The sequence below is a fragment of the Cuculus canorus genome, chromosome 14 (genome assembly GCF_017976375.1).
Source record: "Cuculus canorus isolate bCucCan1 chromosome 14, bCucCan1.pri, whole genome shotgun sequence".
NCBI lineage: Eukaryota > Metazoa > Chordata > Aves > Cuculiformes > Cuculidae > Cuculus > Cuculus canorus.
In genome coordinates this window covers 17605922-17631126 of record NC_071414.1, presented here as the reverse complement: position 1 = coordinate 17631126, position 25205 = coordinate 17605922, and the positions used below count along the sequence as shown (strand labels likewise).

The 25205-nt window shown below is 40.9% G+C and overlaps 2 protein-coding genes across 5 annotated transcripts in view; one reads left to right on the top strand and one right to left on the bottom strand.

Moving 5' to 3' along the window:
• Positions 1-257, bottom strand: part of SKP1 (S-phase kinase associated protein 1) — a 276895-nt gene extending 276638 nt beyond the window's left edge. Inside the window, exon 1 of the mRNA XM_054079407.1 lies at positions 250-257. The gene's annotated coding sequence lies outside the window, so the exon portion shown is untranslated. The remainder of the gene's footprint in view (positions 1-249) is intronic.
• On the top strand, positions 147-20749 carry DDX46 (DEAD-box helicase 46). 4 transcript variants are annotated; one of them, XM_054079389.1, is made up of 24 exons: positions 147-249; positions 2528-2710; positions 2980-3120; positions 4893-5010; positions 5336-5501; positions 5806-5954; positions 6283-6396; positions 6993-7158; positions 7479-7599; positions 7943-8118; positions 8561-8682; positions 9415-9493; positions 11299-11381; positions 12080-12244; positions 12607-12769; positions 13698-13891; positions 14368-14505; positions 14739-14888; positions 15521-15718; positions 16300-16518; positions 17146-17290; positions 17983-18056; positions 18784-18864; positions 19950-20749. In XM_054079389.1, exons 1-23 carry the CDS (start codon positions 233-235, stop codon positions 18829-18831), a joined length of 3129 nt encoding a protein of 1042 aa, XP_053935364.1. In that variant the 5' UTR covers positions 147-232; the 3' UTR covers positions 18832-18864; positions 19950-20749. The 4 variants fall into 4 exon arrangements, with proteins under 4 accessions (XP_053935364.1, XP_053935362.1, XP_053935361.1 ...); XM_054079387.1 differs by having other exon boundaries at positions 19704-20749; XM_054079386.1 differs by having other exon boundaries at positions 18964-20749.
• Positions 20750-25205: the final 4456 nt, after the last annotated feature.

Here is a 25205-nt window from a genome sequence, read left to right as displayed (position 1 = left end):
GCTTTCGGGGTGCTGTCCGTTTCGGAGCACTCCCCGTTTGGAGGCGCTGCCCGCTGGGGGGCGCTCCCCGCCCGCTCCCGTCGCGCTCCCCGCCGGGTGCTGCGCGCCCTCCGGCCGGCAGGGGCCGCTGGCGGCAGGCGGAGGCACCCCGGGGGCCGCTCCGCGCGCGCCTCTCTCTGCCCCGGGGCGCGGAATGGCTGCCGCGTAGTGCTGTGCCAGCGCCGCCGCCGCCATGGGCCGCGAGTCCAGGTGAGGCGGCGGGGGCGCCGTTCGGCCCGGCCCGGCCTGCGGGTCCCCCGGGCGAGGGTCGGGAGGCTGCGGGCGGGGACAGGGCGGCGGGGCGGCCTGGCGGGGAGCGGGACCGGGGCCGAGGCCTACAGGAAAGCCGGGGAGGGACTGTTCATAAAGGCTGGTGGTGATAGGACGAAGAGGAACGGGTATAAACTGGAGGGGGGCAGAAGTATACTGGGCGTAAGGAGGAATTTCTTCACCGTGAGGGTGGGGAGGCCCTGGCCTGGCCCAGACTGCCCCAGCCCGGGAAGCTGTGGCTGCCCCATCCCTGGAGGGGTTCCAGGCCAGGTTGGATGGGCCTTGGGCAGCCTGAGCCAGCGGGAGGTGTTCCTGCCCATGGCAGGGGTGGGACTGGATGGGCTTCAAGGTCACTTTCAGCCTATTCTGATTCAGTGACACGGGCACAACCCCTGTGCGGGAAAAGCGGACGCGATGGGCCCCGTGAGTGCCTTCCAGCTCGGGTTTGCGGTGATTCTGAGCATCCCCGAGCCCAGCGGGCCCGGCCTGGCCTGGCTGCGGTAGCAGCAGTGGCGGAGCTGGCCAAGAGAGAGCAAACCCGGGCTCTTGTACCGGGATGAGACGGGTTTGCCTGTTCTCTTGGAGTTTATGCAGGGTCGTGTGTCCTTTGTCCTCTCGCGGCTGGTGTAAATCTGTTTGAAACGGGTCCAGAGGAGGGCGTGGAGGTGATGCGAGGGCTGGAGGAGCTCTACCATGAGGACAGGCTGAGAGAGTTGGGGTTCTTCAGCCTGGAGAAGAGAAGGCTGCAGGGAGACCTTAGAGCAGCTGCCAACACTGGAAGGGGCTCCGGGAAAGCTGGGGAGGGCTGAGGGGATCGACTGTAGATTGGAAAGGGAGAGATTTAGATGAGACATTAGGAAGAAATTCTTCACGCTGAGGGTGGGGAGGCCCTGGCCCAGGCTGCCCAGAGCAGGGGTGGCTGCCCCATCCCTGGAGGGGTTCCAGGCCAGGTTGGATGGGGCTGGAGCCCCTGATCCAGTGGGAGGTGTCCCTGCCCATGGCAGGGGTGGAACGGGGTGGGCTTCAAGTTCCTTTCCAACCCAAACCATTCTGTGATTCTATTCTATGATTTTCTGAAACACGGTGTTGTAGCCGGCTCGGCAGTAACGTGATCATGTACTCTCTGTGTTTTGCATTGAGATTGCAGTGCTGGATGATTTGGAGCCACTCACACCTATCAGGCTTTAAAATAACTTCTTAATTTGCAAGAGCTGTTGTGGCACATGTTCATGTTTCCTAGTTTAATCTAAGCATTTGACACGGAAGCTGTGATTAGAATATTCCCCACGTGTGATTGTCCTGTAACACACTGTAACAGCTTCCTAGCTCCGTAATTGAGATATATACTGAGCGAGGCGGATGAGTAGAAATTTTAACGACTGCCTTCTGTTCACGTTAGTGATTAATTGAAGAGCTGGGTGCTCCCATTGATATGTCTTAATTAGTTTCAAACTAGTTAGCGCAGCCATTGTTACCAGCAAGACACTTTTAGAGACTCAGGCTGCAAAATCTCCTGAGAGCTAAATGCCAAACCGCTGACGCTCAAGCTAACGGGACTTCCTTGCTTATCATGACAAATTTCTTCTGTTTGATGTAAAAATAATATAAAAAATGGGTTTAGACTTGTATTAATTTACTATTTTAATAGCTACAAAAAGTTTTGAAAGTTGAGAAATGGTAAGGAGGTGAGAGTGAATGGTGAGTGGAGTGGTTGGAGTGGACTGCGTGTGCTGGAGTTGATGTGAAGCTGTGTTCTTCAGACTAGGGCTTGTGAAACCTCAAATCTTACACTATAAATATTGCACATGGTAGAGGAAAACAAACAAACAAATCTGTATTTTCTAAAAGGAAAAGATGAAAAAGGAGGGAAGTATGGAACTGATTCCAAAGCATTTTGTGACAAGAGATGGGAAAAAAATTAGAAATATCTCACCCTGATAGATGCTATTTGCATTCAGTTGTGCTGCTGATAGACGGTACATGGATATTGTGGTGCTACTGTACGGGTTCCAATTGTACATGGTACCTAATATACCAACGTGCTGAAATAAACTATATTATTTTTAGTGTTGATACGGTTGTAATACAACCCCATGTGACAGTCACAGAAGGGAAGGAGGGAGGTGGAGGCCTGTTCATCCGAATATGACAAATATCCTTTAACTGCAAATTGTTCCCCTGCTCACCTTCATTTGTTTTTTGCTAATTTATGACACAGGCATTATCGGAAGCGCTCTGCGTCACGTGGACGCTCTGGTAGCCGTTCTAGAAGTCGTTCTCCATCTGACAAACGAAAACGTGATGACAGGCGCTCTCGAAGTCGAGATCGAGATCGTAGGCGTGAGAGGTCACGCAGTAGGGACAAGAGAAGGTCTCGATCGCGTGACAGAAAGCGTCAAAGGTATGGCTTATCGACTCCAATCAAAGCAGATAAAAGTGCCTGTGGTCGGAATATCAATGTTCTCCCACTATAATTATTACTTTCATGGTACATTTTACTATGCTTAACATTGTTGGCTAGTAAATGGTTTCTAGCTGCTGGTGCTAGGGTTTGTAAGCTCTTAGTGGTCTTGATAATTTTTGGATTCCTTTTACACCCTGTTCCTCAATAGCAGGCTAAAATTATACTGCGATCATGTGCTGAATAAGTACAATTTTGATCTGTGGCAGACGTTCAAGAAGTAGAGAGAGGGAACGGAGCCGAGAGAGGAGAAGGTCCCGGAGCCGAGAGAGGAGGCGCTCTAGAAGCAGAAGTAGAGGTAGACGGTCTCGGTCCTCCAGCCCAAGCAAGAACAGGAAAACAGAAAACAGGTATTCGTGTTCTCTGATTACAATCAATGTCATAGTGACAAAATATCATAAAGCTATTGTTAACGTGGAAGGAATCAGCAGGCAAATCTTTGGTTTGTACAACAAGGAGAATATTGTGTGAGTGTACTGTTATAATTTTTTTCCCATTGCATAATGATTGTTGTGCAGTTTTTTGTGAGAACATTTCCATAAAAGAAAAATACCCAAGTTGTGGCAGCTAAAATAAGCAGTTGACTTTGAAGTTAAGACTGAATTTCATTCCAGATGCTTTGTAGTGCTTTGTTGTTATCTCAGGCTCCAGCACCGATAGCTAATATTTTGTGTGCCCAGATCAATAACGTATGGGTGCTCCCTGGCACAGGCGTTGCATTGAAGTATGACTTTCTTTCAACTTCTAAATTTCTGGAGAGCAGTAGGTTTTAGTTACCAGACTTGCTCCAGTGCAGTGTTTTTGGTGATGCATGGTATTATTTTCTTTCTTGGATAAAACACTTATTTTTTGAAACATGCAGAGCTTTTAAAAAGTGCAGGTAAAGTAGCAGCAGAGCATCTACAAATGGCATCGGGGTGACATCTACAACAGGAATTTCTAAGCTGTTTTAAGTGCTACTGTTTGGGGTTTTTTTAATTATACCTGTGTAGAGGTGTGTAGTGTAACACTTCAGAGAAGCTCAAGAAGTCTGCTGTGGTCAAGCTCGTAAAGCCACTATCTGTTTATCTGCTGTTTGTTGAATTCTGTGGGTGTGCTTAGTGCTGGGGTCAGTATGGATTTGACAGGTGCTGGTTTCGAGGAGTTGCAGTTGAATAAACTGTCTAGTAAATAGACTTAATAAAGCTGTAAAACTTGAGCTCTTAGATGTTGACTTTAGAAACATGTAAAAATTTACCACAGGTCACGTTCTTGTAAATATATTATAATAGGATTTTCAGATACAATCACAAACAGCGCATAATCACGCTTTGCTGTAAAATGAGTGGGAAGTCCACACATTGCAGCAACAGTTTGTGTAAAGAATAAGCAGGTTGATGACAATCTAGAAATTGTGAGAAGCTGGAATCACAAAAGTCTTGGAATAAATGTGTGATTTGTGTTAGGATAGCCCAATGGAAAAGGATTAATGAGATTTAATTGGCTAAAGTGAATTTTACATATAGTATTCTGAGTTAGCACACGTTTGGTTAGGATGCCGGTTTTTTCTTTTAATTGGAAGCAAGTAAGGATAATAAAACCTGGGGTAAATGGGGTTTGCATTAAATGCGAGTCTGCACTTTACATTTGAGTTGCGTAAGTAGCTTTTCCCAGGGAGAGGTGTGTTTATGTCTTTTGGCCAGTGCTCAGGGGGACAATCAAACCTCCATGGCAAGATGCTAAATCACTTTGCCCCTCTAGAAATTCAACAAACAGGAAATTTTTAGTATCTCTTTTCTAACTGCTGTCTTCAAGGAGGTGTAAAATAAACTGCAGGACCACTAGAGTATCAATTGTAAGTGTTCTGGAAATGAAGCCTACAACTTCCACCTCTAAAGAAGTGAGAAGAACAGAACTAAAGCACTTGTATCGCTGGATTGCAGTAGGTTCTAAATTTCTGGTAGTGAAGGGGAATGTTTCAATGAAATGGAAAGATTCCCTGGGAGGCAGTGTGCTTTGGAAGGTATTTGAAAACATAAACCTGTATAAGGGTGTCGATAGTGCTGTTTCGGTCCAGCACATGTGTATCCCCACCCTGAAAAAACCTGTAATGTTCTAAGAGGTCTTTGATTTTACCTTTCAGATCAAGGTCTAAAGAAAAGACAGACGGTGTGGAAGTTTCCAAAGAAAAGAAAAAAGACAAAGACGACAAAGAAGAAGAGAAGGAGAAAGATGCTACCACAAATGCCGTGGCCACTGAGGTAGAGACTTGAAGTGCTTATGAATTTAAAAGGCAGAATTTAATCTAGAAATTAATTTAGTCATAGATTACTGCATCAACGGAAAAAACGTGTTCTTAGAGCTGGCAAAAATCCCCGCTAAATGTGGGAGCACGGGATATGCTTCCAGTTCTTGGCATAAAAAACATTCTTCTCAGTCCAGATTTTGAACTGCTTATTCCGCAAACCACAGACAACCATGAAGGATCTCTCCTTTTTCACATATTAGGTGTCAGTAGAGGAAATGAAAAGGAGATGAAGGCAGTGGCTGTTAATTTTCACTGTTCGCTTGGTGTTTTTATCATAGAATTTTGATCAGAACAAACTAGAAGAAGAGATGAGAAAACGAAAAGAAAGAGTGGAGAAATGGAGGGAAGAACAGCGTAAGAAAGCTATGGAAAACATAGGAGAACTGAAAAAAGAAATTGAAGAGATGAAACAGGGGAAGAAATGGAGTTTAGAAGATGATGATGGTATTTAACTTTTTATATATAACAGTTAAAATACTTTTGTTCCTAATATTTTTACTACATTATTTTTGAGGCATTTAATTACTTTTCAGAATGCAAACTATAAAATAACAAAGTCTAAATCTGGTCATGGCTTCAAATAGTTTAAGATACAACTGAGGTTAACAAACTGGAGGGATTTGTATGAGGAAAAATGATACAGTAATAAAACTGCACTGTAATTGTTTGGGTAGACCAATAGCTTCACATTTGGAGCACTTTTCTCTTTCGCTGCCTGTTTTATTCCCACCTTTCCTACTTGCATTAGATGATGAAGAGGAGACTGCAGAAGGAGAAAAAGAAGGTGATGAGGTTGAAAATGAAGAGTTAGATCCCTTGGATGCTTATATGGAAGAAGTAAAAGAAGAGGTGAAGAAGTTCAACATGAGAAGCGTGAAAGGTGGTGGGAGTGAAAAGGTAAAATCACTTGCTAGGATTTTTTTAATCTCCTCTTTTAAAAATAGCTTTGTGTTTTAATATCAAAATGGGTTGGGAAAGAAAAGGAAGGGAAGTGCGAAAAAGCAAGAAATAAGCTAGATGCACTTAATGCCTCTTTGCCTTAACTTTAATTTCCCGGTGTTTTTATGAGGCTATTTATCAAACACTATGCAGATAGAATTTCACTGAAGAAAGTGAAAAAACCCCAGCATAATGCATCCAGAAGTACAAATACTCTGTATATTTTATACACCATGTTTGTAATTTTATATGATAATGCAATAATTTTCCTTAATTGTCTTTGTAGAAAACCGGACCAACTGTTACCAAGGTGGTCACTGTGGTGACAACCAAAAAGGCAGCTGTGGAGTCAGAAAAGAAGAAAGGAGAGCTCATGGAGAATGACCAAGATGCAATGGAGGTAGTGGAAGCATTTCATATTTTTACTATGAAGTGGTAGTGTGCTTCTTACAATAGGATAGTTGTTAAGGGTTTGGGGAAGTTGCTGGCCAGGGGCAGAGCTTCGAGAGACAACCTTGCCCGAGTTGGAGACTAGAGATCTAGCACTGTCACTCAGCTGCATCATGCCGAGCTCTATTGCTGCAGGTCCTGCGTCAGTCGTACACAATTAACTTAAAGCTGAATTGGGTGCATCTGGCAGGACTGTGTCTGCAGTGGGATGCAGATCAGTAGGATGCCGTCTACTGGATGTACTGCATTTTTTCCTTACTGTTTTATTCTTTCTGTTGTATGGCGGCGATTGTTTCTGAATGGCAAGAAGGCTGGTCTAGTTTGTGTAAAGTCAAGAAAGTGATGCAGAACATGATGAAAAGAGTGGGAAAAACATGAAAGAAATAGATGAAAGAATAATTTGGGCTCCTGTTAGACTGAGAACAGGTTTTCAGTACTGGTTTAATAGGGAGAGGAGTAGCTTCTGAGTATGGTTCCTCTACAACTGAAAAAACAGAGCCTCTCAAAATACCATTCATACTAACTCACAAATTGTAATCTCTGCAGTATTCCTCAGAAGAGGAGGAAGTTGATCTTCAGACAGCCCTGACTGGCTACCAGACCAAGCAGAGGAAGCTGCTGGAACCAGTAGATCATGGAAAGATAGAATATGAACCTTTCAGGAAAAACTTCTATGTTGAAGTACCAGAACTAGCTAAAATGACTCAAGAAGGTAAGGACAAATACAACCCTGGGTACTGTTGAAGTGTAGTGGATTTAGATGTGCAAAGAAACAATGAATTCTTTTGGAATATAAAGAGCATTTGGAACAACTTGGTATAGAAGAACACTGAGTCATTTAGATCACTGACTCAAAAATTTGTTTGAGTCCTTTCCACCCGCCTCCTGTATTTATGTGTAAGAAGCTAAAAGCTGTTATTCTGGCGGTGATAAAATTTATATTTCACGTTCAGGGACAGATCAAGAATGTTTTGATCAAGGTAGTGGAGTAGTGTCAAACTTGGCTCCGATGGAATGCAAACTCTCTTTCAGAGGTGAATGTGTACAGGCTGGAGATGGAGGGAATTACAGTCAAGGGAAAAGGCTGCCCCAAACCAATAAAAACCTGGGTGCAGTGTGGCATTTCCATGAAGATTCTCACTGCCCTCAAAAAGTAAGCAAACACATTATGAACTATGTCATGCTTGATTTTTTTTCGCTCTGTTCTGTCATATTTTTATGGGGAAAACCTTTTTCTTTGCTGCATAGTGCAACACACCTGTGCTTGTAGGTTTACAAATATAGTCAACAGTGTATTTATTGCTCAGTGTTGAACTCTTGTTGTGAACTATTGCTTCTGCTAGTTGCCATGTATTTGGTGCTCATTTTTGTGCTGTAGTTTTTGAATGGCACTGATGTAAATGTGAATATGCAGAGTCTTTTTCAGTATGACTCTATGATTCAGATCTGTCGAACCCAGTTTTGTTCTTAAAACATCTTTTTTTCCTTTCTTTAAGACATGGCTACGAAAAGCCCACTCCCATTCAAAGCCAGGCTATCCCAGCAATTATGAATGGACGTGACTTGATTGGCATTGCTAAAACAGGAAGCGGAAAAACTATTGCATTTCTCTTGCCCATGTTCAGACACATTATGGATCAGAGAGCGTTAGAAGAAGGAGAAGGTCCCATAGGTATGAGACTTTTCTTTTCAAAATTGCCATTTAAAGAAATAAAAAGCATATGCTTTAGAATTTCTTCAGTTCTTCTTTTGCTGATAGGAGGGAATGCTTACTTACTAATGTCCACTACTGTGGCTTGCTTCTAATTTCATTACTGATCACCGTGTTGTTCAGTGCTGTTTGTGATGACTGTGCTGCCTAGTGTTGCTTCAAGAGTGCTGGTGCAGATATATATATATATATATATCTCTGGCAGGGAGACCTTACTCCTTTGATTTTTAAACTGACCAGAGTTCCGCCCCATCCTCATGCTGCCTTAACTTTCTTTTTCTTGAAACTACCTCTTTAAAAATACATATAAGTGAATAACTTTAAACTTCATTACAGAATATTATTTTTTCTCGTATGAATAACATCGTGTTACAGTTTGTGATGGGAATGCTTTGCTTTTCAGCTGTCATTATGACACCTACTCGCGAGTTGGCTTTGCAGATTACCAAGGAGTGTAAGAAATTCTCAAAGACACTTGGGCTTCGAGTTGTCTGTGTTTATGGAGGAACAGGAATCAGTGAACAGGTAACACAAAAGACATGCCTTACTTGACATATAATTCTTGAACTTTATTAGTTAAGGTTAATTTTGCAGTGAACTTAGTTCATTTCTCTTTCCCATAAATCCAGTACATTTGCAGCCTGGATTTTCTCTATAAGAATGGTAGGAATGGAAAAGCTGCAGCATTTGCATGTAACTTTGCCTTAAGCATGCTGATCTTGAAAATTCTCAAGTACAGTCCTTAAAAGTTTCAGACTCCCCTTCATACCTGGGTAGCATGTCAGTAATTAAACCATCAGTAGGGATGTGATAGTTTGAAATCTATTGAGAAGCTGCATTTTTATATAACAAAAACTAGAAAATGTCAAATATTGCAGGTTAAAGTCATTTGAGATAAATTTTCCCCACTCCCCCAGCTTATGGAAACAACAGGATTCTTAATTTCTGTGATGGAACATGGTGTGTTTACTATCCGTTGTCCCTAATATAATGTGACATTTCTTATAGGCCCTTATAGAAGGCATATCCCCATTCAGACTGCTTCAAGTGGTGGCAGCGTCGGTTGTTGGAGGTTACTCTTTTGGAAAGTAAAGTTTTCCAAAGACTTAAAAGAAATTTCTAAGTAAAATCTTTATCTAAACAACGATTCACGTTAACAGAGTGGCTGCATTGCCATGTATGTTGCTTAGTTTTTTGCAAGATGATGTATGTTTAACCACAAAGCCACCCCCTACTAACATTTTGTTTTAAAATCAGATCGCTGAACTCAAAAGAGGTGCTGAAATTATTGTTTGCACACCTGGACGTATGATTGACATGTTAGCAGCTAACAATGGTGAGTAGAAAACCTTTTCCTATGGAGAATTTTTTATATTTGTTACGTAATTCTGACAAATTCAAAAGATCATGCATTTTGATAAATGGTCTTATGGAATTTTCTTATATCTCTTCAGGCTGCACTCTTGCTGCTATTGAGAATATGTAGCACTAGTGATAGGTTTAATCATATACTGGTTTGACTTCGGGGAGGCCAGGAGATACAACTGCTCTTGAAGAGTCTCTCAGAGTATTTATCATTGTTAGACTTAAAATGTAGTGGTCCAAATTTTTTAACTTCAGGATGCTTAGATAAAGGTTCCATAGCAGCTGCTTATTTTGTCTGCCCCTTGATCCTTTATTGTTGTTAGTGTAGCTCAGCTGTTACCCACTTTTATTTAAGAGCATCTGACTGCCTTTATCTGTTGCTTTTAAAAGACAGACAAAGAAGCCCTCCCTAAGTAACTGTTTGAAAGTAAAAGAACTGACCTTACATCAAATATTCAGATTGATTAAACTGAGCCACTGCAGCTTTAAGAGGTTTTGTCCTAGTGTAACCATTGCATGCTTTATTAGATAAAGTTTTATTATTAAATTATTCCACATCAAAACCTCTACTAAACTGTTGACATTATTTAACTTCTGTGGAAAAAGTACCTTCAAGACATATAGAACTGGGCTTCCAAGACTTAAATCGTCAAAGGTAGGTACATTAATGCTGTTCCCAAGTAATTTTACAGTTATTATTTGGGGATGAAAGTGTTAAGATGTTGACTAGATATGTAGATTTTAAGAAATATTTACTTTATTCCTTAAATATGAATCCCATATCCTACAAAAATGCAGCGCTAAATCTCTAAAAAAATAATTTGAGAGTTCAGCTACAATTTGCTGAAAGGACCAAACTCTGCTGTAGTTTGATAGGCATGAGCCTGAGCGGTAGCTGTAGAAAATGTGACATAGTTGTTCCATTCTGGGAGCATTTGAGAGTGTCGCTCCACAGTTGTGTGGAACTGAATACATTCACATGTTTATATCATTAGAGAATATGACTCTTAAACCCTTGAGTTAAATCCCTCTCATGAGAGGGAGGCTCCTGGCTGTGTGTTTGGGAAGGGTGCTAATTAACCTGTCCATCCTTGTTTCGGAATCGTTCACAGGTATACAACAGGCTTATTTCATTCCCAGCTGTCCCAGAGTTTGGGGTGGTTCTTAGTTTTAAATCTAGTAGTCTTACTGGGTAGGTTTTAATCTTTATATATTCGTTCTGAAAAGACTGCTTCCTCTGTTTCGTGCATACAATTAGCAGTTAACTAGAGTCGGTATGATTATCCTCCAAGAGCTGTCCCTAGCTCCAAGGAAGCGTTGCAGACTTTATATATAAGGCATTTTTCTGAGGCTGCAGCAGTTAGCACTGGACTTTGCCTTCCACACATGCGCTGTAATCTCTAATATGTTTTTTTCTAGGTGGCGCTGTCAGATAATGGCTGATGTGGCTCCTTGCTTCAGCTCAGTCTTAGTTTTATGATGTGTTTTGGCGAGGGCACTTTTCTGAATTTTACAGGTTCTTCTGGCCCTATGATGGTATGCAAGAGAAGAGTTTGACAAAATAAAGGGCCTTGTGCATACTTACACATTTCTCAGAATGTATAAGTGATTAAAATGACGTTAAAATTCACATTTAGTGAATTTCTTAAAAAAATTAATTAATGTCTTTGTTAGAAGATAGTGAGACTATGTAAGATTTTAAAATAATTATTCCTGAGGGAAACTAGATTTCCATTTGATTTTGTTTCCCATGTGCTTTTTTTTCTCCTTTCGCAGGTCGAGTGACAAATCTCCGCAGAGTCACGTATGTTGTACTTGATGAAGCAGACAGAATGTTTGACATGGGCTTTGAGCCTCAGGTAATTAATGACACGAGCGATATTGCTACGAGGTCTTACTTTTCACTTAAAGAACTTCGCAATGCTCCATTGTTGTTACAATGCTATTAAGTGTTGAAAAAGATGTGTTACGTATGGACAACAGTTTAAACTGACTCTTTACTTTTTCTATTATCCTCACATGCTTTGTGTTCAATATGTTCTTATATAGCTTAGAACATGATTTTCTTCTATTACACCTTTTACACACTTGTTTTGGATATGCATGGCCGTGTTGTAGCCCTGTGTAATCCATTGGTGCAGGTGTCATATTAATAGTTGTAGCCTGCTTGCAAAGTTGTTGATGTCTCCTGGCAATGTCCAGCAGGAGACAGGACAAAATGTTGGTGACCGGTTACGTGCTGGCAGCTGTGGACATCCAGGACTCTCAGTTGCCATCAGGCTGTTGCGTCTTCCAAAATTAGAAAAATTCCTTTAATTCATCTCTTGAGCTGTAGGGTTTCTGCTTGCAGGTCTTAAGATTTCTACAAGTTGCATAATGCCACTCAACTCCTGTCAAGTCCAGCAAGTTTTGCCTGTCTTCCCATGCCAGCACCTGAGTCCCATGAAGAAATCTGTAAAGAAATGTTTTGTCACGTGTGCACCTAATTTAAAGATGGCAGCGTATGAGGTTCAGTTACAGCGCTTGGGTGTTAACAGGGAATGTTCTCTTCAACCAGGTTATGCGCATTGTCGACAACGTCAGGCCTGATCGTCAGACTGTTATGTTCTCTGCCACTTTTCCCAGAGCTATGGAAGCGTTAGCTCGGAGAATCCTAAGTAAACCCATAGAAGTGCAGGTTGGAGGCAGAAGCGTTGTCTGTTCTGATGTGGAGCAACATGTTGTAAGTATCGCACACCTGCCTTGCTTATCTTCCCGTTTGCTTGTAATACGCTATTTCCAGCAATATTGACTATAAACCAGTACGCCCAGAGCTTTTAGTTTTGTAAGTGTGGTGACCTTAAACATGAACTCAGGATAAACTCACCCCTTAATCTGCAAATGAAATGTCATCACTTTTTCTTTTAAAAAAAGAACCTGGTTTTATACACCCAAGCTGAACAGCAGTTTTGCCACCGTCTGTGGGAACAGCCTGGAAAGGCCATCTCCTGTTCATTTTTATTCACCCTAAATGTCTAAATATGTTTAATGACTTAAGATACAATTTATACTCTTTCAACTTCGCTTTTGTATGTCTTTTTCCAGATTGTCATAGAAGAAGAGAACAAGTTTTTGAAGTTACTGGAGCTATTGGGACACTATCAGGAGAAAGGATCAGTTATCATATTTGTAGATAAACAAGAACATGCAGACGGGTTGCTGAAAGATTTAATGAGAGCCTCTTATCCGTGCTTGTCTCTTCATGGAGGTAATCTGCAAACTTAAGGACTTAGATTAACAACTCCAAACTAGAATATTGGTATTCGGTACTCAAAAGTTACTCAGTTCCTGGACAGTACCAATTATTTCTTCCTAAGCAGCCTGTGCTGTGTAATTGGGAAAGATGTTTGTCTCTTAATTTGAATTAGACGTGATAGTTTTCTGTAATTACTCTAAATTGTTCCCTGTGAGATGTCATCGGATGCCAAATCTTGTCTCCATGCAAGAGGATTGTTACTGAGAGTTAACACCTTTTGGGGAATGCTACTACACTCCTTGCTATTGCAGAGGAGTCGGTGCTGTTGGAGGAGTACATGATACTTTTGTTTGAGATTCCACAATAGCAGTTGTTGTTTCACTTTTCTGCCAAGAAGGAGTAATATAACGCATGTAGTTTAGTAACAAGGGGAGGAAATCTCTTCAGAATATTGTCCACCCCAGAGCGTTTTAAAACTTTTATATATAGTGCACTTAAAAATACAGTAACCAATAAGTACGAAACCACTGTTCATTTAGTGCGAGTATAGAAGAGGGAAAAGCATTCTTGTTCTTCTGAGATTTCTGTTGCCTTTAGAGAACAGCAAAAGCCTCCAGGTGGGGGTCTCAATTGAATATAAGAAATCAAATAGAAAATCATTAAAGAAACTTTTGAGGATCTTGGAATGGGAAAACTTCTTTTTGTAGTGGAAAACATCTTTTTGTAGTGGAAAAACTAACAGTATTGATACTCTAGGTAACAGACTGCTAGAGTCATTATTCTGGCTCATGTATTTTGCCTGTAAAAATGTGAATGCATTGAAATTTTATTTGCATGAGCTTTTGGATGTTTGAAGTCAGAGGGTGTTTTGATTGGTGTGCAAATTCTTTTGGCTGAAAGCAGAGCTATATAATTAACAGTTTTGTCTGGTTTCTTGCAGGTATCGATCAGTATGACAGGGACAGCATTATTAATGATTTCAAGAATGGAACTTGCAAACTTCTGGTGGCCACGTCTGTAGCGGCAAGAGGCTTGGATGTAAAACAATTGATGCTGGTGGTCAATTATAGCTGTCCCAACCATTACGAAGATTATGTGCACCGAGCAGGACGAACAGGACGAGCTGGCAATAAAGTATGCATAATATGTTGCCTGATTTGATTATTACTGACAATTTTTCCTTATTAATTACTTGATCAAGATGTTCCCAAGGGATAGCTATGGAGGGAGTAGTTTACGTTATTAGTGGGAAGAGGGTTTTCCTTTTGAGTGCATGTAAATCCTATTTGTGGCTCAAAGTTTGGGTGTTTTGCACTGTTGGAAATGTGCCTTACTGAATTTATAAGATTTTATTTTCCAAACTTTTAACTATGATGAGGTTGAAATTAAAGACTTTGGTTTCTACCATCTGTGGTTGATTACCTCTGTAACTTCCTGGGAAATAACTTTATTCATTCTACATTCGTGCTAAAGAACATTTATTCATGCATATCATGGTTGCTGTTATTGACCAGAACAATAGCATCTGTGCAAGGGTGCTTCAATAAATTTGAAGATGAAGTTTATTTAGAGATTTTTTCTTTAATATCTTTTATATTCATTTTGACCAGGGGTATGCATATACGTTCATTACTGAGGATCAGGCAAGATACGCTGGTGATATCATTAAGGCTTTGGAGTTGTCCGGGAATCCAATTCCTACTGATTTAGAGAAGCTCTGGGCTGACTTCAAAGACCAACAGAAGGCTGTAAGTAGTTCTTTCTTCCGTAATGGGCTTTGGTCTGGGTTCAGAGAACACCTACGTATGCTTTGGTAAGAGAGAGTGAGAGAGAGAGAGAGTGTGTGTGTGTGTGCGCACGCGCTATGATTTGCTCTTGGAAATAACTTCAAAGTTATTGTATATTTTGACATGTTTTTTATGGCTATCAAAATTGGTATTTTAAACTTCTACGCATGAAAAGATATGGTTTTGTTTTCTAGGAGGGGAAGTTGATTAAAAAAAGCAGTGGATTTTCTGGCAAAGGTTTTAAATTTGATGAAACCGAACAGGCTTTGGCTAATGAAAGAAAGAAGCTACAAAAAGCGGCTCTTGGCTTGCAAGATTCAGATGATGAAGATACAGCTATTGATGTAAGCACCTAAAAATCATATTTAAGTTCCTTAAGGTTTTCCAATGTATTGTTTTTTTCACCAGTAGGTTACAATGCATTGCAGGGTGCGTGGATTTTTGTTACTCCATGTCCTACATCACTGTCTTAATAATCTAAATTCCAATAGTAGATCTGTATTCTTCAATATAAAAGATTCATAGCTATGAAGATCTATGAAGAACTTGAAAGTCTCTTTCTGAAGACTTAATCATAGTTTATACTTAAAATATATATGTAGTTATGTAAATGTTACAAAGCCTTCTCTTCGTAATATTCTTCCATAAATGACACAGAACAATTGCCCTCAATTAGAAACGTTTTCTTACTTGTAGTATTTTAAAGAAATTCATAGTAGCCTCTTCTGTTTCTAAATCCTTATTGTATTCCTTTCCGAATGTTTTTTAGACCCCTTTTCATGACCTTGAAAGTAAACACTATGTTCAGACTTTTTCCTCATATTAGAGCATCTGTTCCTTTCGTTGAGCTGTAGTTCTGTGCAGACTTCAACCATTTATACAAGATTTATTTCTTTAAAAGCTGTGAACTAAATGCACATTAGGGTTTTCTTTCTTTAGGACGATAGGATTATCTAATAATTGTTCTTTTCTTTAGATCGATGAACAAATTGAAAGCATGTTCAATTCAAAGAAAAGAGTAAAAGACATGGGAACACCAGGAACATCAAATGCTCCTACACCATCAGCTGGGAATGCAGAAAAATTGGAAATTGCGAAAAGATTGGCTTTGAGAATCAATGCTCAGAAGAACCTTGGAGCCGAGGCACAAGTACTGGTCCCATTCCACTTCAAGGTCAGACTTGTGTCAGAGGAATTTTTTTCTGTCCTGTTAATAAAGATTGTTCAGTTCTTTGCTCTGTGGCTGCCATTTTATTCCGTGTTCCTGCATGCTAATAACACAGTGCATTACTTAGCTCGTTTGTGCTGGGCTAAGTCAGTTACAAGTTGTAGGATTTGTAACTGAGCTAATGTGATAATCAGATTTAGTGCGGAACTGGAATGCTTTGTCTGCCCTGGCAAAGAGTTAATTCATTACTGATAATGTGACACAATTGGGTTCTGTCAGCTTTAGCAGAGCTGCAGAACATCCTTTTCTGCTGAGGTGTGTAGTACCTGATCCATTTAGATGCAGGTTACTGTGGTCTGGAATGTCCAAAGGTGTTTGGAGCTGAAGGTATGACAGACCAGTAATATCTTTACTACACAGGTGTGAGGTGGGTTACTGAGAGGAAGGGAAGAAAAGAAAGAACTTTGGAGAGTGTGTTTCTTATGTGGACAATTGTATTACATAAAAGGCCTTAATGAAACCCTGGTTGGTTTATATAGGACTTCTTTTGGCTACTTTGCTCTCAACATGGACCGGTTTTTTTGCAGGATGTGATGCAGCAGGCAACAAACGCTATCCTGAGAGGAGGCACAATTCAGGCTCCCACTGTATCTGCCAAGACCATTGCAGAGCAACTGGCTGAAAAAATCAATGCTAAGCTCAATTATGTACCTATAGAGAAGCAGGAGGAAGAGAAACAGGATGGAGGACAAAACGAGTCCTTTAAGAGATACGAAGAAGAATTGGAGATCAATGACTTCCCCCAGGCAAGTAACCATTTTGCTGCTTCAAGTGTAAGTGACTGTTATTTAATATAGGCTGTCTTCATAGCTTAGACTATGATTATACCAGTAAAATATTCTCTGTTTCTTATCACAGCTAATGGAAATTGTTTCGTTATCTTTGATTACTTTAAGGTTTATTTATTTCTGTCTTTAACGAATGAACTGTGTAGAAATAAATAGCATTTATTTTGTTAAATGGAAGCACTCACACTGATGAATAGTGTGTTTGCTCTTGAAGTCTGTTCCTGTACAGAAGGTGCTAAATGGAATAAAGCACTGCTTCAGAATATCATAAGAAAAAATTAACAGTTTTAAACTTTCAGAGTAGCAGAACGGACGATCTTTAGTGATCTTGCTTCAGTGGTACTATGCGTCCATTCTCTTTTCTCCTTCTTCCGTAACTTTATCTTGCTGACATAATAGGCACATCTTTTACATATACTTGCATAAAAATAACCAGCTAAAATTTCAGTCTGGATTTCTAAAGAATGCCGTGCCAGATTTTCCCAGTGCAGTGTTCCTGGTTTGTCTAAAATGCTGGCTAAGCTTCGGTTGCCGTTGTGTGGTGCCTTCCTCTTTGTTGATCCTCCCATTTCCTTTACCTTGCAGACGGCCAGATGGAAAGTCACCTCCAAAGAAGCACTGCAGAGAATCAGTGAATATTCTGAAGCTGCTATTACAATCAGAGGAACTTACTTCCCTCCAGGCAAAGAACCCAAGGAAGGAGAACGAAAGATTTATTTGGCTATAGAAAGTACGTATTCATTTTATAAATGTTTCAATGAAAGTTAGGGCTCCACTTTTGGAATTAGATACAGAATCTCTATAGTCATAGTGTGTGTATGGTCAGTTACAGACTCACTGGAGTTACTTGGCAAATTAATATAATTACAAAAGCGACTCATTTATCTTAATATACTTTGTCAAATGGTCCATGGGGATCACAGTGATGCTTCTCTTGAGAAGACTGACCTGCCACAGAAGAACAAATGTGCTTGGAATCGGTTTGGAGGAGAAAGAAAGAAAAGCGGGGGCGGGGGGTGTGTGGAAATCAGAATAAGCGCAAAGATGTCTGTGCCAGTGTGCAATAAGGAAGAAAATGGAATTGGATGTGTTTGGGCTGCTGAAAGTATAAGAAACTACATCAACTACTACAACAAAAACTTTGCAAATCTCACAGTGGTTGAGTAGAGGTTTTTCTCAAAGAAACCTGTAATCCTAGGTATTTTGGAATAGTGTGATTTATGACCATCTGGTTTAAGTATCTTCCTTGAAGCAGAACGCAGCCTGGATCTGGCAGCCTGTGCAATACTGGAGTGATCTGCAGCAAACAGCTGAGGATATTCAGCGAGTTTTAGCATGTTCCTGAAAGGAGCCAGCAATGTTTATTCTGTGGGCTTCATATACAGAAAGTCTTGAAGATGGTCATATTTTTTTTGTCTTCAGGTGCCAACGAACTGGCTGTACAGAAAGCAAAGGCAGAAATCACACGACTTATAAAAGAGGAGCTGATCAGATTGGTGAGTGAAATACCCAGAAAGCAGAGACAAAGTGCCATAATTTATGCTTTGAGAGGGATTTCCACAAATCTTCACACTCCGGCATACATTGTTATTAATATCAGGGACTGGAGCCTGTAGATCTCAAAAACACTGTGTCCTCACACAGCCTAGAAAACGTGTTACTGTGTTCGGTCAGCTCCTATCCGGCCAGCAGATGGAGATAACACATTAACAGAGCTTCTAGACTGAAGACCCCTTAAAGAGTTAGCTCTAAAGAAATATCCTCATTTCAGCACCATCAGAAAGGGAGGAGAATTATTCCCCTTATTTGAATACTTTGTGTTAAGAGTTTTGTTTTGGCATAGCTTTACAGCACACCCAGCTAATAATCAGCGGTGTTAGACACACTGTCCTCAAATAAGATACTGCCTTGAAAAATCACATTTTGAGCTCTCTGGTTGAAGAAATCTTGGTTCAGTGACACTCTGTTAGACTTGGCAGAGTCTTTGGCTTTCTCTCAAGTAGCCTTCCTCTCAGCAGTTGGTTCCTTGTGCCTGCTGAGCCGTTATCGATAGGCTTGTTTCTTTTTCAGAATTGTTAACCTCCCTGTATAAATGTTTCCTAAAGGGAAGCCATTGCTAAAGAACTGCTTATGTGATGTGGATTTATTTTTAGTGGGGCTTTATTGCAATTAATTTCTCTATTTTTCGCTTTTAACTATGATTGTTCTTGCCTTTCTTTGCAGCAAAATTCATACCAACCAACCAACAAAGGAAGATACAAAGTTCTATGATTCTATATGGAGTTACCTGTCTGCCAGTGGCTGGTGCGTGAAACTTTGTGGCTTCTATTGTTTTTGCTGTTTACACTGCTTATTGTAAATTAAGAATTTTTTTTATTTTGTCTTGTGGACATTTTTTAACAGAAAATTGATACTTGCTGAAACATCTTAATTCTCTCCACTGAAGTTAGCAGTCTTAAAGCAGACCAGTTTGGCGGAGCATGACTTAATTTCAAAGTGCAGTTTATATACTTTTCATCATAAAGAATATACAATAAAACAGATTTTCATTTTCCTGACAGACTCTACTGTTAAGTAAATTAAACAATGTTGGGGTTTGTATCAGAAACTGCTAGAATGTACCTGTATTTGTATTGTGGGGTGGATCACGCCATCTCAGGTTATACTGGAAAGACTGTAAAACACCAAAATAAAGGCAGGATTTCCTCCTGATCCATAGCATCTCTCCAGCTGGTTCTACACACGTTTGCTCCCTGTACAACTGTCCCACTCAGGTCAGAGAGTCTTGCAGCGATCAGAGAATGTTATCCAGAAATTCTTGAGGTCTAGTTTTAAGATCCTCTGATCCTTCTCATGTCCCATTTTGTCTTTCTCATCCAGGCAGTAGAATAACTCTTTGGGGGTTTTGTAAAGTGAAATGTTTTGTAGTATGAAAATAGTTTTCCTGTTGTTTTCTAAACATCAGAATTTTAGGATTTGATTTATTTTTCTTCGTCGCTCTCTGATGTAAGAATGAAAGCCTGTTTAGTTAAAAAAGAAATTATCAAGAAAAAAAAGAGAAACTTTTTTTGTAATGAAACATGACTTTGTCACTTTTTTATAGCGTTCTTATATATACATTTAATGTGATTTTTTTCCCCCAGGGCTGTCTTTATTATTGTTAGAACATGGCTCTAAGTGAAAATGAATAATGTTTATGAGTGAATTCCACAAATATTGACTATTATCGCAGTCAATAGGCTATTGGGACAGGCAGGACCTTTCTTTCTGAGGTCTTATCCCCACAACCATTAGAATTCATGAAGGACACTTGCTTCTCTTAAGCATTTAACTTTCGTGTCTACTTCTCTGGAGCCTGAGCGGTAGCAGTTTGAACTGTTTCATTCTAGCAGCTGCAAGACTTTCAAGATGATGACTTTCCAAAGGACTTTTGTAGAAAGCCTTTCTTACCTGACACTTTGAGAAGCCGTGTGTCATGTTACAACAGCTGTGTATGTACTGCTGTAGCTCTGGTGAAGACAAATCATACCATCTGCGTCATGGCTGTATAAATGCACAACGTCTCTTGCCCAGCTTCAGGTAATTTAAGTGACTATTTCTGTTTGCATACAACTCTCTGTTACTCCAAGGTCAGGACACTGGCTATTACTTGCAATACAGGAAAGGAAAGTAATGATTTTACCAACCTAACAGTACACCTTGAGGATAAGAACACCCAAAGCTCGCCAAGATTAATACATGGAGTAGAACCAAGAGAAGCAGCACACGCAATAGCACTGCTCAAAATTTAAAACAGAAATCTCAAACTAAAGCCCTACAGCTCCCTTGAAATATTATCAGGTTTCCTTCTGCTTCGATATGTTTTGTACAACTTGTTTGTTGAATTGTCTGACTCTTTGACAGTGCCCTCCCAGAAGAGTGACAGATCTTGATGTGTTTCATGAAGAGCACTTTCCAGTTTGGACAGTCTGACACTTCTTTAAAAATCATGTTTTGAAATGTTCATAGATATATTGGTATCTCCTAAAAACGGCATGATGGAGATGTTTTTGTGATTTCCAGCTTTGCACTGTTGGATTTCAGAGATGCAACAATGTAGAACCTTTAACTTCCTGGGGTTTTTAAATGCAATGTCAATATTCCTATGTTTTTTTTAAATTCCAGCAAAAATAAAAATAATTTCAATGTATATTTTTCAGAAACTGTCTTTTCTGAAGAGCTCATCTGTTTTCTGAACTTACATTGCTTCTGCGTTTTTTCTGTGATGGTTAACTTCATACGTTTTGGAGCAGAGTGATGTGTACAGTAGTAACCAGTGCTTGTGTTTTTCCGCTTGAAATGTGATGAGAGGCAGCTTAGACTCAGTTAAAGCCACAGTGAAGGTGTTTGGATACAGGAGTGAAATGCATGTAAGCCAGACAAGAAGAAACTCGCAGATTAACAAATACACAAGGAAAAAATAGGGGAAACAAGATGAGAATAAAGTTTGGAGAAGACAATTAAATAATGAAAAATGTTACATTTAGTTCTTTTCAGGTGTGTCCGTAGATATAGGCAAGTTCTTCATAAACATCATAGTGTGGCTGCTTTCCAGAGAATCTGCCCTGGATGACAGATTCCCGTCACCAACTGCTGGAAGAGCACAGGGATGCTGTATTTTCATTTTATTTTTAATACACATAAGCAGAGCTTGTTCTGTTTCCTGCCCAAGGTGATGGATCGCCTGCTTTCTAGGTTGCTTGATGCTTCCACTGCTTGAATAAGCAGTGGCAGTTCAAGTGGGTAAGGGATATGAGTATTGGATCAGGAAGGAGTTACTGCTTGTGTGTTGCCGTAATGCAGTGTTGACATCGTGCAGTGGTGGTGGTGAGGGGTGACAGTGGGGCCGTTGCTGTTCTGGGGGAACAGAACTGGCACTTTTAGGTGGCTGTGAAGTAGGAGAGGGAGGACTGTTGTGTAGGTGAAGGTCTGTGAAGCTGGAAGAGATGGGGAGCGCTGGAGGCAAGGGAGGGGAGCCCTGTGTCCCTGTTTTCCTTCACCACAGCCTGATGTCCTGCCGCCAGCCAGGGCAGAGGTTTTGCCGTGTGTCCTACCCAGGAAAACAGGAGATGAAGAGCAAATCCTGTGTTCTGGATGGGAAAATAAAAAAATCACAGCTAGATGAAAAACGTGTGCAATCACGATTCAGAATTCAAAACCCTTGCTCTATTGCACATCACTGCCACCCCTGGTTTTGTTAAATAGGCAGCTTCAGGCCTACTTTCCATCTTAGTCTTTATGCTGTAGAAGTTGTATCCAAAATGTAATCGGTGTAGATCACAGCCTGGCATGTTCCCTAACTGTTCCCTGTCCTGGCTGCTTGGGATTTTAGTTGTAAAATAAAGCAGTGCAGTCTTTAGTATGCATTTGGCTGCTAACTGTAGAAAACATTCTGAGGCTCCTAGTGCTGTCTGCAGGAGGTTTTCCGTGGGGAAGACAAAAAAAGTAAAGACCTTTAGGTAAAGCTTTGCTAAATTCTGCAACTGTGTTAGCCCAATATAAAGCACACACCAAAAGCGGGATTTGGGATCTTCCTAAAATAATAGGAATTCTGGAGTCTCAGGGAGAGAGAGCATGCTTTGGTATTTTCGGCCCTTCAGATGTGTTTGCAGCAAAGGGCTGTTCCCTCAGTGGAATCAGTGCAGGGTGAGACAGGCCTGTGCATCTGCACCAGGGGAGCTCGTCAGGATTAGATGTTCATTTTCTGCTATCAGAGCTGCTTGCTGGACACCTCTATTCAGGAACGCTTTTCTAAATTTGCCTGAATGTCCTTGAAGAGGCCAACAAGTTTGTTCTCGATGTGAATGCTGGTGTAAAAACAGCCCTTGCCAGAAGCCAGCAGCGGGGTCTGGGTGGAGGTGGTGTGCAGCCCCTCACTGTATCCAAGGAGCGCCAGGCCCAGTGTGCGCATTATGGCCTCCTCACGTGATGCTCCAGGAATGCACTCTCCTTTGATTATTTTTCTTGACCTAGATCTCTTCCAAATATGGTCTCGGCTTAAACAACTTTGTGTTCTTAGAGCCCGGGTGTTTGCAGTTCTGGCTTCCAGCTCCCTGTGGCTGCATGGGGGGAGTAGAGGCGGAGAGCAACCTAAAAATGTGGGGATAAAAGGAGCACAGCTGGACTCGAATTTGTCCCAAAATGTACATTTTGTAAAATGTTTATACAATGCTAGGCAGGAAGATTTGTTTTCATAATTTTAGCCACAGTGGAAACAATTGTTTTTAAATAAATGACCATTAGTCTGTCTGAGTGATTGCCACCCAAACATCACTTCTCTGAGACCTCTCATCTGAAACAGATTTAAATGTTTTTCTTTAGTCAAACTGAGAGATACAGAATCGTCAAGCTGACCAGCACAGGCAGAGGTGAATGAATTAGTATCTCAGAACTAATTCTGGTGAGCTAAGAAATTAAAAACCCTGTTGAGTGAGCATATGATAAGTTATTTTCTACTTTGGTCGTTATAAGTATAAAGTTTATCACGACAAACATTTCTCAGAAGAATAAATTCCTCTGGGCAACCATTCTGAAAGTAACTGCTGAGCAAAGAAAACGTTACACTGAATGAAACCCCTTAATTTTCACTGAAGCCTACACTTCCTCTGCCTATGCGTATTAGTAAATGAATTTGTAGACATGATCAGCTCCAATAATTAATAGTTAAATAGACCAGAGGTTGTGGCCGTTACAGGTTTGTGTGGCTGAGGACTGGGTAGAGGCTCCTATGGGAGCAGGAGGAGGAACTGATGCTTGTAGACCCTTCCTTTCCATGAAAATGTGGATCCACTGGTGGGATCTCCAGTGAGGGAGGAGGAGAACGGAGTGTGGCAGTCTGGATGTAGGGAGGTGCAGCATTGCATTGCAGCTTTTACCTTACAGATAATTGTAATCATTTGGTGCTTGTGGCAAGAGTGGTCCTTTAGAGACAGAACAGGGGGAAATGGATGCACAGCCCATGTTAACGGCCGTGCTTCAGGCCTGGGGACCTCTCACAAAACACAGCACTCACAGACCAGTTCATTTTGTTTGATTCCCATTTTCATTAGCTTGGTGTGCAGCTGAGGAAACCGGACCCTGTTGCTACCAGATTAATATTTGAGCACCACAGGCACCTGAGCTGGCTCCTCTGGGTTTGCCTGGAGCACAATAAAGAGCAGCCAACAGCCCCAGCTCCCTCATGGAGGCACGTCCAGCTCCAAAAGTCAAACGTTTGCATCTCACACAACGATAGCCTCAACATCGTTGAGGGGGGCTGTGCCCCCTTCAGGTCTCACAGCTTCTTAGTATGGAGCCTTTTTACGTAACACCATCCCTCCTCTCTTATCCAACCTCTCCTGCATTCTGTTGAGATCACAATTTCTTCTGGATAACCCAGGAGCCTGAGCCCTGAATTCCACCACCACCCAGACTACGATACCAAAAGGAAAATAACAGGATAGCAAAGAGGTATCGAACTCTGCCACTTTTGATTGGCGGCAGCATTGCCAACGAGTGAAAAACAGCAGAAAGATGAGGTTTGTAAATAAAATGAATCATCTGCTAAATTAAGTTAAATAAATGCTGCTTTTCCCTGCTGCTTTCTTATATTGCAAGTGAGGATTCCTGCTTTCATTAGGAAGCACTGGCAAAAAAATGAGCCATCGTCTTGGCAGGATGTTTCACAACAATGTTAGGCCTGAAGAGCTCCAAGTATTGTAAAGATGGAATATTGCAGGGTTGGATACAGCAGTCGACTCCCCAAACAACAGCAGGAGAGGAAAATATTTAGAAAAACAGAATTAGCCATTTCTAAAAGCTGCAGGTTCTTTTTTTTTTTTTCTTTTGATCTTTCTTGCTGTTCTTTTCCAAGACCTCATCTGAATAGTGCAGAATGTTTTTCAGAGGTCATTCATGTAGGGTCTTAAATGATAGTTTAGATCTTGTGATTTGGGAATGGGTGTGCTCCCGTCTGTCAATGGCCCTGCTAAGGGAAAGCAGGAAGGTTTGGGATGAATACACACTGGCACAGATGCCCTTACAGTTGTTAACAAATGTGGATAAAAGGAACTGTTGATCATCTCCCTCCCAAAGTGGGCTGTCATGCTGTTCACTGAAACAGACCTTGGCAAAAGGTGAAAAGCACTGGGCACTTAAAATTCCTGTTTCTATGGGATATCTTTGGAAACAGTTGAAGTTGCTGTTCTTGCTTGAAGCCTTTTTTATTGTGCCATTGTCATACCTGCCATTGTCATACCTGCACTCTTTATAAACTCTTCAGAATGCAGATAGATGAAATAGGGCAAAATTCTTAATAACCAGCAGTTATGGAGCTGCTGCTCTAGGACGTGCATGGAGAAAGGTGTGTGGGCTCAGCCCTGGATGAGTTACCTTGGAAATGGCTGCTGTCTTTACTGCAAAGTCAACAGCAAAACAGAACTCACCCAATACCTTATTTTACTACCACATTAAAGCTTGGTTTTTCTGTAATGGTTCGCAGCATGCGTACTTTTGGATTTAATATAAGAAGTAGTTGCTATTACAAGAAGTGCAATACTTTTGATTAGCTAAAGTTTCATCTAAGTAACTGTATTTTCTGAAAGTTAGACAGAACGTCCCTCTGACTG